Genomic DNA, 13,720 nt, shown 5'->3' on the forward strand with positions numbered 1-13,720 from the left:
TTTTATATTACAAAAAAAAAGATTTTGAGAACATATTGAAGCTTCCAAATTACAAATACAAATTTAAATAGACACTAAAATTAATTATTTCCATTACTTTATAGTTTGTCAAATCAGTTGGTTAGAATCATAATTGCGCGAGTCTTATAATTTATTTTCGAGTTAATTTATAGTAATTTTATAATTTATTTCACTTCTGTTTTTAACAATTTTATGGCTTACGCTTATTTTATATGCTTATTATGCTATTGTAATTTATGAAAATATTAAGCTTTTACCAATTTGAAATTCTGAAGAAGCTTATACAAGTTTGTCTGTCATTTCAGTATTTAAAAAATATCGATTTAAGTAAAAAAACTAACAGAATCACAATTTCTTTATAGAAATAATTTGATAATAAATGATTTTATTTCAAATCATTTATTTGAAATCGGTGTGTCGAACTCTATGGAAAATGATGTATAAAAACTGTAACTGTACATAGTATTGAATAAACCGCAGTTTTATCGAAATATTTCAGGTTTCATAAAATGTCTCAAGGTTGAGGACGCTTATACTACATTCTCCTTATTTTTCCTTATACGGCACATATCAGCTTGAACGTAAAAAAATCGTAGCCTTATCTCATTCACCCACTGCGCGCCGCGAACCTTTTCCCTCCCGTCTGTCGCGCCAACCCTTAACCCGGTTCCGGGAATTTTCGAAATCCGTCGATGAAAAAAAATATTGTTCATGACACGAGACACGAGAGTGGCCGTCGAAATATGAAATCCGCGATATTGGAAGGCCGGGGCACACGTCGCTTATCCGTTTCGCTTGGTCTTTGTCGGCGCGTTATAATTCAACGATACACCTATCGATCTAGTAATAGCCCCGGGCACCATGCCTGACAAGGATCAGCTTACTGCTTTATCGGTTACCGGTTGCTTTGTCCGTGGCCACAGCTATTTCCCACTTCGAACGGGCAATTAGTTCATTCCAACGAATCGATAGATTTATCGAATAACAAATCGACTGACCGTTGTGGATTACTGATACAAAAAAAAAAAAGAAGAGTCGAATGCGCCCATATAAGGGTGCGCGAACGGGTACGAATTAAAAGCGAGAGAGAACGGTGCTGCGGCAACAATGTAACCATGTTAACAAAGTCTGCTGTTGGCAAAAAAAAAAAAGAAGAAAAGTGATTCGGTTCGTTTTATACCGGTTGTATTAATTGTTTTCATGTTTTCGTCGAGGTACCGTTGATTTTCTGCCAGGATCAGATACAGATAAAGCTACAGTGTAATTGTTAGCTACAGTTTGTTGTAAGATTGTGGTTATTGCATTTATTTGATTGTATTTGTTTCATTGCGGATATATAAATGCGTTTGTTAACGTGAATTGATCATCTCTAAAGAGTTCAGTTTACAGGATCGATATAAATATTAAGAAGACCGAAATAATAAATTCTCTCCTTTAGAGAGCAGCGTTGTGAATGAAATAATCGCGATTTGTTTGTCGTGCACAGGAGTTTTAAAAATAACGTTGCGAGCAAACACGGTCTCGCGTTAAAAATTGATCAGTTTTCGAGATTTTTCAGTCCAGTTGTTTTCGGAAAGCAGTCTTTTGGATCTCTGTTTGTTGAATTAGCATCCCGTTGACATAACCGCGTTGCAATAGTTTGCTTTCCGATTTTTCAGGCGTTTACGCTGCGGCTGCAACAACAGCTCAAACGCGCACATCCGCGACTTCCTATAGCGTTGCGGAATTAACTAGCGTCACGTTAGTCAAACATTCAACAGAAATCGAAGATTAACATTGCAAATAAAATAGTCGCAATTTTTTCTTTGTATTATTGAGTGAAGCAGTTGCGAATAAATTGCGAACCAATCGCGTTTCGACTTCGCAATTCTCTTAGACTCTTCGAAGACCACGGATTCGTTCTCTCTAGAAATTACAGTAATCTATTTACTTTCTGTTTATTGTATTAGCGCGGCGACGAAACAATCGCGTTCCAGTAGTTTATCTTACGACTTTTCAGATGTCCATGTCGCAGCTGCAATAATGGACAACGGGTTCCAACGAACAGTTCGGATGGGCATGGTCGTGGCTTGTCTTTGAATCGATTTCAAAGTTAGCGTCGCGAGAGTAATCGCGTTACAACAGAGTTAACATTCGTCTTTCAGAGTCCATGCTACAGTCGATACCCACCGCAGTGGGGCACTCGCGATTTTTCTTAGAGTCGCGAGACGAAGTAACAACGATTGAGTTAGCGGGACGATTATAAACGCGATTTGTTCAGCCATTGTTTTTGACGATCGTGAAACGAGATAGCCGGAGGTGCCGGACTTCGCGGCGTAAGATCGTGATATATTTTTTCTCAGGTGTCACTTCAAGCTTAACACTAAACCTACCATCACGCGTCAAAATTTCGCCGGCTCATATTTTGTATTTAAAGATTGCTGATGTTACAAAGACTCTCTCTCACAGGAAATGATTGAACAAATTTCTTAATCCAAGTGCCGAAATCTTCGGTATACATTTTTTAAATTTTCGCTATAGATTCAGATAAAAGAAATTAAAAAACAAGAGTTCTTTATTCGTTTGGTCATTCGAAGCAATAGCAAAATTAACAAACACAGCATTTTAAACATTGTCTAGTGTACTAGTTGCTCTATCATTTAAAAATAATTACTTTTAGTGCAGTTTTAGAACAGTTATCGCGTTTCAAAAGGCGTGCGGAAGCTTTTTTCACTTCCGCGTACGTATCAGCTCGATAGAAAGATACTATCGACGGAGCTATCGAGTCCGCTTCGTGTATACGTAGCCAATTCTTTAATGGCAACGGGGCCGAGACAATAATTCAGAGTTGAACGGTTATTTGCGTGGCGCAGCAGAAATATAAAATGAACGGATCGGCGAAAATACAGTGTCTGTAATTGCGAATCATCAGTTGGTGAATGGTAATGTAATAAGTGACGTCGATAAGGAAAGCTAGTTTGGCCCCGGATGAAAACCACGGGGAAAGGAAATCGTTCGGTCAGCAACGTAAAATTGCTGAGCCGAGGCAAAAGACGGAAAAAGGGCAGAGGGGTATAATGGATATTGGATGGAACGTCCCGGGTGCAAGGAAAAAAGGAATTAAATCCATTTGTTCGTCACCTTATCGTTAAGTCATAATTGCGAAGCCGACATTCGATCGTTTTGCACGGTTTGCCGAGGAAGCATTAAAACGCCCCCCCCCCCCTCCCCCCAAGTCCCGATAAAACAGCTGGCCAGAAGAACTGTACGGGAAACGTTGATACATGGCTAGATAACGGAAGGAAAGAGAGATCAAGTTCAATGGATTTCTAGTAAGCCCCGTAAGGAATATCGGAGGCCATCTTATCTGGAACGATATTTGTAACCGGCATTCCGATTCCTGCCAATTTACGTTGCACTTTCGAAACTGCTCGTCGCAATTACTTCGTATTGATTCGGGATCGGGTCTCCGTACGAAGTTTTCGAGCCAACGAGGATTTCTATACGGCTTCCTATCACTCCGCCGATCGCGATCACAGCGTGAAATTGTTAACTCTGTTAACAATAGTGAACTTGGTTGAAAAGTCGAGTGTAAAAAGGACGATTATAGAGAACGTATGTAGCTTGAGATGCGACAGGAAGAAGATAGTCTGACTTACAATGCATGTCGATTAGGTAAATATTTATAGTTTGTTCTAGTTTGTTTTACATCATTAGAAATTCAACAATTACCGGGTAGTCGGACGAGTTGTAGAAACCCTACACCGAATGAATGCATAATACCGCTGTCTACAAGTTCTCTGATGAGTGTGCTTCGGAGTGGAGCTTTTTTGATATCGAAAAAGTTTCTAATGAAATTCGCGTGCTATCAGGCACAAAATATTCGAGTTATGGCAAAAAGAATGGGCTAGTTCACGAAACCACGGGAAATAATAGTGCACCACTCCAGCTTTTGGTCTGTGCTTCCAAATAACACTGGCCTACAAAAGGCTAATTTTTTTTATTACAAAAGGGATAACGTATGGTCGTAATAGTAATTTTTATGCCGGATTTAAATATGCAATCCGTTTCTGTTCTATTATCAATTTTTTGTCGTTCTTTTGCAATAATTGTAATAATCCTATATAATCACAATCATTACCTGTTTCCGTAACCTAGCTAATTTTTAGATGTACTTTAGATTTATATTCAATTGTGCACAAAGACATTAATTTCACCAATCATGTTTGCAAGATAAAATGTATTTGGCATATAAATATATTTGTATTGAGAATAATGCATGTATATTATCATAAATATGTGTTCAACAATATAAATTGGCTTGGTACAGTACAGCACTAATATCTTTTTATTCTTTTAACTATTCTTCACACATATATTGTGCATATATAAAGTTCGCGCCAGTTGAGCTCGCCTCCCATTGGTCACTGTATTTAGTTAACAATTTATAAGAAGAATCGTTTATTACATTTTCGCCAAGGGAAAAGTTACTTAAAATGACCTCGGTAACCCCTTTCTGTATTGTGAATAACTTTTGGGACGCTTTCTAATATATAGCTGTCTAATATAATTCATGCCAAAACAGCAATAACAAAAAAACTAAAAAGTAGACCTTCTTTTCAATTTCTAACATTATCTCGTAACAGGGTACATCGTAAAATGTAGTTTAAATTTGCTTTAAATGAAATGGGGTTGGAAATTATCATCGTAAAACTGCACGCAATTTGCATGTCGTGTGTTAGTCAAAAATAGCGAGAATTTCAAGTTGAAATTCGTACGACGTATGAAATATGGAATTACGTAGCGCGAGTCTTGTAAGTAGTCAGACAATTTGCATTATGGACTACAGCCCAATTAACCTATACACCAGCATATTGCCGCGCTCGACCAAAAGTAGCAGCTTTTAGCGATCATAATGCTGTATCTTTCAAAATGCATAAAGTGAATTTTTATCCATTTATCCAAATGAACCGGACTTTGATCTAAATTTTACTCTAATAGAACTTTGTTAATATTCTGTATGATACGGGAGCCTTTGACGTTATCGGGAATTTGAAAGTGGAAGCATGCATCACCGAGCGCGTGCCTCTATAACAGTATTGATCCTTCATTATCATATTTATCCTCAGAAAGTTTCGTTTTTTAATTGACAAACTAAAAATTTAAATAATGAAAGGACCGTAGCATGGGCACGCTACGAAATAACATTTTTTAACGCTATCCATGGCAATACATTAAAACATATATTTCCAAAGCTTTCTTTTCGCATGAAAATCGTTTGAATAACAGGGAAAGGATTTAGGTAACTTAATAATTTCATTAAAATTTTGTAGACTGAGATTTCGTCGATTCATTGTCAACAATGGCTTCCGCTCGTATTACGCGAGTCAGAATATGTATTACTTTCGCAAGATTAAACAGCAAATTTTTGCATTGTCAAGGTTCAACAATGGGTTCTTTGCTACTTAAAAATTCTATTTATAGTCCTATGTTTCCTATTTGGATCACGCGGATTGAGAAAAGGGGTTAACAAGTTAGGCGTGAAACACGACGCAAAATAGTGAAAGCAAAATTAACTTAAAAGCTGGATCTACTTAAAAGAAGACTGCTCGTTATTGCTTCTAAAAGAAAAACATTTTTCTGCACGTTCTCAAAGTTAGATGTCGGCCCACGAATATGTTAATTGGAACAATTCAATAATAATTAAAAAAAATTGAAAAGATGTGGTAGCACTGAATATGACGACAGAATACGAAATGTGTCTATAAAGTAATGACACTAGTGTTATATAATTTCTTTAAGTATTAATTTTATTAAAGTATTTAAAGTATTTTTTAGAGTATCTATTTTATTATACTGTTTTAAAAGTTGTTAACTTCTGCAATCTTGAATTGTCTTAAAGTCTTGTCCTATACTGAACTTGTCTTTTTCTATACTTTCATAATAAGAAAATAAAAATATGAAATTCTGTTAAAAAGTAACGCGAAGTAACTTTGCAATAATCTTGAAAAAAGAAATGAAATTGTTTTTTGTTATTACATTTTACATAGTAAATGATGTAAAATGGTGCAACCTATACATAAAACTTCATTTTTACATAACCACCGATGGTCGGACTTCTGCTATATTGAACTACGTTGTCCAGTACCATTATTTTTCAGAAACGCCCCGTTCATCCTTTCGAGGGAAGAAGTTTATTCGTAGATTTGGCCAGCTGATCCGATCCATATATTTGATTAGTGCCTCAGCGGGTAAGTGTAATGGCGCAAGGTAGTCCGCCGGGCAACCCAGCCCCTCTTGTCCAGCACATAAGGACCAAAGTGCACTCGACGAGGGTCCCGACAAACGTCATAGCTCCCGAACTTACGAGCACACGTGTGCGTGTGTGTACAAGCAAGCATACTCACGTATTTCATTGAAATAGAAAGGGTATTCGCCGGGCACAGAACAGTTGAGCCTCGCTTTCAGGAAGCTCGTCCATCTGTCGCTGAACGCATGAGGTCCGCCCTTGTCGTGCTGGCACACTCTACCGACCCGCGAGTACACCGCCTAAAATACAAATGGGAACCTCGAACAATTGGCTTCTTCGATTCTTTCCTCTCGCGCCGCGCGTCTTGCCCCGGCGAGCCGCGGTCGGCCATTGTATTCTCCGGTGCCTTCGCGTTTTATCGTCCCGATGTAGAACAAAATGAAGAAGACAAAAAAAGAAAAGGGAACACACAGGCCACGGTCCGCGGACCCGGCGGAACGTCTTGGCGGCACGAAAATTTATTCGAGAATAATTTCTTTGACAAAAGGGGAAAATTTGCTGGCCGGGCTACGACGCCGCGGACGGAGTATTGAATATTCACAATTTCAAGCTACTATTATGAGTGCAAACTTTACCTTGCCGCAATTCATGAACTCGACGGCGGTCTCCCGATAGAAGAAGAACACGTAGTCCTCATAGGCGAACGAGCTCACGAAATTCGGACCTGTAATCATATAATTCAACTGTGTTTAATGGACGACGAAATGGCGCGAGATTCAGTCTGGAAAGAATATCTGCGATTCGAATGATAAACTTTCTAATCAAATATTTTATTCGCATAACAATTACTCGTTGTTCCTTATCAATTTATTCTATCCATTCACTCGAAATCTAAAATCATTCGAATGGCCGTAGGAATAGAGATTGTCAAATTATGCGAATAATAATAGAAAAAATTGTTGCCAAATAAATTCTTATAAAATAACGTAAAAACGGGCACAGTTATTAATTATATTACTGTTCGAATAATTTTAAAATCTCTATTCTTTATTAATATATTGCAGTAGAGCATATAAAATACCTGAACGATTTCATTCATCAGCACCGTATTTTTCAAGCGTTTAAAGTCGCTCGAACAATTTTGGCGCCGCATAATTACGCGTGTATATTTCTCGGTACGTTATAGGAAATAATGAGTTCATTTAGCGTTTCATCGATCGATTTAGTAACGCGGCGATTCGAGTGCGTTGCAAGATAAATCGCCGGCAGGATCCGTCGCTTCGATATTACGATCGATCAAAAAAATATCCTCGGCGGATAAGCACGACATGTATTACGTAATTTGTGTAAAACCTGCATAACGGATTCGCGATACGATTTATCGGCTATAAATAAGATGGGACCAGGAGTGATGAAAAAAAAAAAACGGTCGCTCGATAGATACGTAAACTGCAGCGAGTAATTTATGTAAAGCTTCTTACATCGCTTAAACATCATCCATTATATAGGAGTCCCGGTATAACAAACACAATACCGTGCGATAACTTTTCACGTGCAACGATGTCGTAAAATTTTATATGGATATGGTACGATGAGGAGATACGGCCATTCGAAAATAGGATGGGGAAACGGTTTGAACCGTTCCATTAAGCGGCATTTGTTCAACCGTACCTATTAAAGTGTCGATTAAAATATGATATATTTCAATTACGTGTACACGAATTTTACCGGTCCCCGCCAGAACCGATTCTTTGCTCGTTATTTCGTAACAGTTACTCTTCTAGTATATTTAGAAATCATTTTTCCAACGTTCCGTGCCGTTTCTCGTTTCGTTCCTGTGTTTAATGTCAGAGTTATACGTCCTCTGCAATTTTAATAAAATATTTTATTACTTCGTCTAGGCGATATCATAAATGTTTCTGTTTTTACAATGAAATAACTGTTGTCAAGGTATATTTCGTGAGCCGTAAATTTATAAAGATGTCTTTGCGTTCTGTAACTGTTAGTACTCCATTTAAGAACATGTAATCGAAGTACAAGTGTAAACCATGGTAAATCGTATGACATGTCAGAAGACGCAAAATCAATAGAAACAAAACCGAGATTTTATATTCGTAAAGAATGTAATATGTTAAAATAGCATATAATATGTCTATATTCACAAAGTGGATACTATTCACGTTTATGGTCGTATGACCGTGTTTGATGCGATTCAAGAAAGACATGAGACGTTCTAAAAATTACATTTTGCTATTTCTTTGTAGGAGATTATTTAACAAAGTCTGGAAGAATTACATTGTTCCAAAGGTTCATTTGAATCGAATAATAATTTCAGAATTGTCTTTTAAATTAACAAATAGCGTGGCTGAAGAAATAAAATGTAGGAAATAATGAAACATTATGTACAAGATGCGCAAACAAAAACGTAAATTACAAAAAGCTGTTGCAAGAATCTAATACAAATACTTTCTTTATTCAACGTTGATCCAAAGTCTACGAGAGTGCTTGTGCATTTACGCGTGTAATATTAACTCTTTGCACTCGAATGGCGACTCTGGGGCACCACTAAAATTATTCTATTACGTTTCAAAATAATTTCCATAACAATAAAGGTTAGATTTAAAAAATTATTCAGTAGTGAAATTATTGCTACGAGTCGCAAGAATCAATTTTGTACTAATAAAAGTGCACTTTATTTCATAGAATAAAAATACTATGAGTCGGGAACATTATTTCACATTTACAGTTAAAATGGCTTCGAGTGCAAAGGGTTAAAGAAAGAGTGAGAGGAGACCATAGGTGACACCCGGCAAAATACGATTCTCCGATAATTACTTAACAGACGACAGTTACGAAGGAACTTGTCTGCCGACATATTAAGAACATTGGAGCCGCGCGAATATTCTAATATAATCAGCGTGACTTTCATTACCGTTTAGCTGGTTGAGATCCGAGCGCTCTGTGCGAATGCTCTCCCTGTGAATTAGCGGCTCGCCGCCAGAGAAGTCGGCCACTGTTGCGGCGTATAGCTGTCCCTCTGAAACATGCATAAACGTTCTTGTCAGTTCTAGTCGCATCTCAACAGTTCTGTCATTCATTTTCACCGGCAAATATCGTGTTGTTTTTATCTATCGATCTTATTTACTTCTGTGATCCTACATATTATCTACCGACAAAAATGTCGTTAGTTTTTAGAATTTATAAATTATTTTACCCTCAACACGTTCCATGCCACGGGTACCACCGATGGTACATACGTGTATATTTAGATCGCTAAGGTAGTTTACAAGAAATTTAGAAGTGAAGAATTAATTTCCACCACGAGAATGGCTTGTAATAAGACTGTTTCATTGTTATATATATCATAATTAATAATTACATATAATATATCAACATTTAGTAAAATATTAAATAGCCAATGTGAAGAGTAAAAATGGCTCGGCAAGGAACGTGTTAATCTTCACTTTGCTTTCGTGTACATAGGGCAGCGTAGCAATATTGAATTTAATTTAAATATATTAAAAGTAACGAACATTTTGTTACAGAGTATATAGGAACATTAGAATTCCAATAACCCAACATGCTCAGGAATTTAGCAATGTAGGATCGCTAAACATGCCGAATTATTGAACTAGATTTGTAACGGTGCAAAAAGAGGTGAATAATTTGCCGTTGGTTTAATCGATAGGTTTCATTTAACAAAATTGACAATTGACATAATGTACAGTTGAATAATATCAAAACGGTAAATAATAATAATTTTTTGATATTATATAGTATAATGAAAATTACATAACTTAAACAAATATCTTTCAAGGAGAAAGCGCTCTCTTTGTATATATTCTACATTAATAATATTTTAAAACTTTTTCTAATAAGAGGAATTCATTTTCTGCCAGTTGGCAATTACAGACAATTTTATAAAAATAGGTACTTCTAATTCATAGGTTTTAGTCAGTTAATTCTTATTTTCTATACAATATAAATTAGCTGCATTTGTACGCAGTACATTTAAGCACCGTCCGATTAACTGACCCTCTATTAAATAAACGAACGATCGTAGCCAGCGTAAATTGTTTTAAAAAATTGCTTTCAAAGATAGTAAAAGAGACTGTTATGTTTAGAGTCCATCTAACTCCACAACGGACTTCAAAACTGGGGCAAAAAGCGGACTCCATCGACTGCGTGGACAAGTTAGAGTCTCGACATAAAATGTTTTCCTTAGTAAGTTATCGGTCCGTCATCGATTCGATTTGGTCGAAGAGCACTCGCGACCCCTTTATCCAGTCATACTTTTTAATATGGAAGGTTGTTCCGGAACGAGTGCATCGGAACTTAGTTGGAAAGTCATCCTAACCCATCAATTGAATGCTGCAGAAATATCATCCACGGAGGGTTGATCGAGTCAGCCATGTTACACAGCGTTAGAATAAGTATTCTTTGTACATGTAACACGTGTGTGAGAAGGGTGCGTGGATCTGAACGTGAGCATGGCGAAAAATAGATTTTTGAAGTAGATTTGACAAATAAACTGTTTTTAAAATAGCGTTTATATATGGAAATAGCACTTCAAGTATATATTTTGATGGCAGCTCGTAGAAATGTTATTTCGAAATAAGTGTTTAATTTAAAATGTACAAAGGTTTATATTTCCGTAAAAACCCTTATAGTGTATTGACACGTTGAGCGCCACGCGATCATATAAGGAAATCCCCGTCAGGCCACGCACGCTGATATCGTGGTACAGTAATGCGAAGCGTACTATTTGCAAATTAGAATTTACTCGATGCATTAAATTAAAATTTTCTGAAAAAATACTTACTATTTTAGATAAATACTTAGTAATAGAATCCAGTATTAAATAAAAATTAAGAGGACTTTAAATAAATTTTAGGTAACAACTTGAAACGATGTAAATTTTTTAGTTTTATATCACATAAAATGTCGGTGACTGACAGTGTAAAATATGATATAGAACTAAAAAACATGGCACTCAACGTGTTAATAGAGCGATATTAATTAAGTCAATAGTTGGTAAATAGTATCTTGTTGATATCAAAAGTGTGCCAGCAGTGACGTTTAAGTTTTCCCTTTGAATGAGAGAGCACGACGATGACGGAAGCAACGACAGCACTGTCCTGGAGGGGCAGAGGCACCTTCGAGTTAATTTCCATGTCCCGCCGCGCCACTCGGAAATCGTTCGCGGACTCTGCCACGCGAGAAGGTTCCCGTGGAAGGTGGATGCTTGCGGGCAATCATGGCGCATTGTCGTTCTTCACGGCGGGAGGAGGCTTCTCCGGGACCCGGTATTCGCTCTCTCGCAGCTCGACGCCGTATCTAGCATTCAGCCGGGGCAATTAAAGAGCACTAAATTTCGCTCGGGACACGAGGCGGTGCGTACATGCGGAATCCTTCCGTCCTGCTCATTTCGACTGCACTCGCGCGGGGCGCGCTGGTTATAGGCGCGATTGCCGCTTGTCATCAACCGTCGTCCCGCTGCGAGACTGCCGGATGCGTGTTATACTATGCAAATTATTCCGCAACGTTTCGACACCGTTACGCCTGTTGACAGGTTTTTCCTGTCGGCTGGTGTTGGTGGATCGTTAAACGGTACCTGCTCAAGCACACACCACCGCCGGCTTTCGTAATTGTCCGGGTGACGTCGGGCGAGAACGGCAACGCACCCGGGACCTGCTGCGACGGGAATAGACTGCTGCTTAACTACCCGAGGATGACTACGGGGTCAGAATGATTAGATTATTCTTTGTTCTACTCGCTCGCGTTGCCGAGATCCGCAGCACAGTTTCTGAAATATTCGAAACATCGTTGCAAACAGGATCTTACAAATGTATAGGGTAAAATTGAACGAGGCGCGGCGCGTGAGACAGGACCAAACTCTCATCATTCTGCAATCAGCTATGAGCGCGTGTAGCTATGCAATGACGAAACGACTGTATTTATTTAGACCTTTTGTCATTTTTCTTATAATTAGACTACGAATTTTATATAGCTGTGGTAAAAATGGGGTGGGTGAAAATGAAAACAGAGAGTATACTAATGGTGTATTAATACTCGTGTACTATTTTCAACTTACTGAAACGATTAAAAAGGAAAGAAAATGATTAGCTCATTCATCTTCAATCGAAGTTGGTATAAATAAATTAAAAAGTTGATGAGCGTATTAGATATTATTTTTTATGTGAAAGATGATCATAGCCATTTTCAGAGACGTCTTAAGCATTGAAAGATCAACATAGGATGCATCTGATCAGCTTCTTTAAATTAAGTTGCTATGCAAATGCGATATAAATCTTCGCAGTATAATATTTCGGTAAGGTTAAATTAGCGTAGTTCCTGTACGTTCTTTTTCCACGAACAATGGTGCTTTTTATCCGCGTGGAACATTTACGGTCGGTGGCGCGACGATGAGCGTGTAAACTAACCGCTGTCGATTATGTCGCACAAATGTTCACAAGTATAATCTGCATATAAATCCTGCAACGAGGATGAAACTACGCCGAGGGAAGCTGGATAACAAGTCTTTGTGTCGCGAAACTAGATTGACCTTTCGCTGCGAAAGGCTACCTACCGCGAAAACCGAGCGACCGATCGGCTTTATTATCGCATGGCCGCAGATGAATGTTCTTTCAAGCAGTGATTAGTTTAGTCGTGTTGCCGTGATACATCGCCGACTGTAAATATTGTAGGATTTGAAAGCGATTTAATACTCGGTCGGTGTGTAGTAAATGTAAGTTACCAGTTCAGTGTCGCTGCCATTAATTCTAATTAAACGAAACGTTAGTGCGAATATGTAGAGTGAGACGGCCCGGGGTGAAATATTTAATCATAAATTCATGTCGCGGCGATATACGTCCTTTACATGTTTTGAATTACGAACAATGCGGATATATTGCCTTTATAGTTGACGCGAGCCACCGGTAGCGGTTAATTGATTGTTTAACGTTCGGTTCAGTTATGTAACGGTTTGAACCGTAATGCATCGCAGCTGAACGCTTTATGTTGAAGAATCGTTTCTAAGAATCGCGTAAACGCTTTTAATGCGATCTCGTTTGACAATCATACATTTCTCATGAAACTAATTTTCCCTAATGCCACTCGAAAATTGCAAGTTCCCGGCTTTAGTACGGGTTGCTGCACATTTCAACTTTCTGCTCTACAACCTTCACATTTATACTTCATGCCGTTTCCTTCCTCGGAGTACGATTTCTTATTCACACGGTAGCATTTCTCAGCAGCCGTCGAAGCAAATATAGCTTCTTGTGCGCGCAAATATTTACGCCCACTTTCCTAAATATAAATGAAAAAAAAACGTGATTGACGCTACTATAATTCTAAATTTTTTCTAATTTAACGAACATTTTCTGGCTTCAGTCTTGATATTTATCGAACATTATTAATCGTGGTTCGCTAAATATTACCAACGTGGGATAGAGATATATAAAAGTTCAT

General features: G+C 37.9%; 1 protein-coding gene across 3 annotated transcripts in view; it reads right to left on the minus strand.

Annotated features, from left to right (window-relative positions):
• LOC144468085 (semaphorin-1A) overlaps window positions 1-13,720 on the minus strand; it is a 678,833-nt gene that overhangs the window by 44,836 nt on the left and 620,277 nt on the right. For all 3 annotated transcript variants that reach the window (XM_078177255.1, XM_078177256.1, XM_078177254.1), the window contains 3 exons: window positions 9,183-9,287; window positions 6,886-6,974; window positions 6,408-6,549 (listed from right to left, as the gene is read on the minus strand). In XM_078177255.1, the coding sequence (XP_078033381.1) occupies window positions 6,408-6,549; window positions 6,886-6,974; window positions 9,183-9,287 (336 nt within the window). The remainder of the gene's footprint in view (window positions 1-6,407; window positions 6,550-6,885; window positions 6,975-9,182; window positions 9,288-13,720) is intronic.

The sequence above is a fragment of the Augochlora pura genome, chromosome 3, assembly GCF_028453695.1.
Source record: "Augochlora pura isolate Apur16 chromosome 3, APUR_v2.2.1, whole genome shotgun sequence".
NCBI lineage: Eukaryota > Metazoa > Arthropoda > Insecta > Hymenoptera > Halictidae > Augochlora > Augochlora pura.